This window comes from Fukomys damarensis, unplaced genomic scaffold (genome assembly GCF_012274545.1).
Source record: "Fukomys damarensis isolate Sample0158 unplaced genomic scaffold, DMR_v1.0_HiC HiC_scaffold_8, whole genome shotgun sequence".
Lineage (NCBI taxonomy): Eukaryota > Metazoa > Chordata > Mammalia > Rodentia > Bathyergidae > Fukomys > Fukomys damarensis.
In genome coordinates, this window is record NW_022900920.1 from 31,414,327 (window position 1) to 31,416,393 (window position 2,067).

Genomic DNA, 2,067 nt, shown 5'->3' on the forward strand with positions numbered 1-2,067 from the left:
TAATTTTTTGTGGCTTTTGAGACAGGGTCTCACTATGTAGTTGAGACTGACGTGGAACTCACTGTGTAGCCCAGGCTGGTCGAACTCACAGTGATCCTCCTGCCTCAGCCTCCCAAGTGCTGGGATTACAGGCGTGCACCATCACGCCTGGCTTTACTGAGTATCTAAAGGTTAGTGAAGCTCAATGGGTATGCTAGTAAAGATAGAGGGGCTGGGTGTGGTGGCATATGCCTGTAGTCCTGACACATGAGAGGATAAATCAGAAGGATCATATAAAATTTGAATTCAAGACCAGCTTGAACTACATAGTGAGACCCAGTTTCAAAAAAGAGGAGATTGGGAACAGGAGAATAAAAAAGTAAAATTTGAGGGCTGGGGATTTAGTACAGTGGCACAGCATGCCTGCCTGGCAAGTGCAAGTTTGAGTTCAATCCCCAGTACCAAAAAAAAAAGAAATTTGAAAAAGAAATAAAATAAGATAAAGATTTCTACTAAAGAAATCAGTATAATTAGATAATAGCAACAGAAAAGAAGAAATAAAAGGAAAAGAGTTCCTCTGTTTTTGTCTGTTTCTGGTGCTGAGATCGGACTCAGGTCCTTGTGTTTACAAAGTAGACAGCGGAACCACTGAGCTAAATCCGTGGCCCAAGATTCCTGTTTTTGAATGAGTGGTTTCTTAGGGCCGGGGTATTAGCTCAGTGGTGCCACCTCCTGCCTCATAAGCACAAGGACTTGAGTTCGATTCCTGGTACCAAAAAAAAAAAAAATGAGTGATTTCTTTCCAGGGTCTGTAATCTGGAATCCAGTAGTTATGAGAGAGAGATTGTGAGTCACTGCTAAGACCTGTTTGGTTTCCACATCGCACATTTATGTATGAATGCTAAGTCCTGGCCTGCCTTTCCCACTGCATGATTATTGGTCAATGACAGTAGTAGTCACTTGGGCAGCTCCCACTTTCTGTGTCCCTCTGTGCACCCCCAGGCATGGTTTTTTTCTGCCTACCTTTACACCCAGTGGGTTTGTGAGGTGCTTCCCTGCTCCAGAGCCTCCTGTTCCATATTTCCCAGGCTATAGCAACTCTCCGAGTCTAGCTGTATTCTTGCTCAAGCTGGCAGATGGGGAAAGCGACCAGTATTGAGGGGGCATCTCAAGCAGTCTGCTGGACTTGGTGCTAGCACTTCCGGCCATAGCTGTCTGGAAGCCACATATGCCTTGACTGGCTTCTTAATGTGGAGGGTGGGGCCCCTGAGTCTTTCCCAGCCTGAGCCCTGAGCTTCTTCTGATCTCTGTCCAGCTCACACTCTCTCCACAGCCTGTCTCTTGTGTCCATCTCTCACCCAGTCCCTGTGGTAAGGTGACACCAAAACTCTGGAGTGTAGTTGTTTTGGCTCAGTCTTAAAGAGTCCCTTCCCCAAATGGCTCCTGATTAAACCCTCTCAAATATGGTGGGCACTGCAGTGGATTAACTCAAATTTGATAGTAGTTTTTGTTTCAAGAATCTGTTGACATGTCTGTAATCCCAGCCCTGTCAAGGACAGGGCAGGAGGAGTGCCTTGAGTTTGAAGCCAGCCTGGGCAACAGAATGAGACCCTTCCCAAAACACCAAACCAAATCAAAAGTAATGAAGTCTGGGAATGTAGTTCAGTGTTAGAGGGCATGCTTGGCATGCAGGAGGCCCTGGGTTGCATTCCAGGGCAGGAGGAAAGGAATGCCTATTGAATCGTCTTTGCTATAATATTTTAGTATTATACATACTATGTATATACATATATGTAATCTAAAAATAGTTTTATTTATTCATTTTTGTAGCCATTGGAAAAGAAGTTTGTCCGAGTTTCAGGAGAAGCAACTATTGGGCATGTAGAAAAGTTCCTCAGAAGAAAAATGAGTCTTGATCCAGCTTGTCAGGTATAGTACATATATGTAAAAGAACAGGTAAATTTGTGAGATTACCTTTAGCATACTGAAGAAAGAACTATCCTAGGATTTCATGCCAGTGCCTTTTTGTTTTATGAGTCTATAGACATTGTAAATGTTAATTGAATTTTTTTTTTTTTTTTTTTTTTT

General features: G+C 43.3%; 1 protein-coding gene across 1 annotated transcript in view; it reads left to right on the plus strand.

The window, feature by feature from the left end:
• Positions 1-2,067, plus strand: part of Pcgf6 (polycomb group ring finger 6) — a 38,287-nt gene that overhangs the window by 21,886 nt on the left and 14,334 nt on the right. Inside the window, exon 9 of the mRNA XM_010626516.3 lies at positions 1,810-1,908. Coding sequence (XP_010624818.1) covers positions 1,810-1,908 — 99 coding nt within the window. The remainder of the gene's footprint in view (positions 1-1,809; positions 1,909-2,067) is intronic.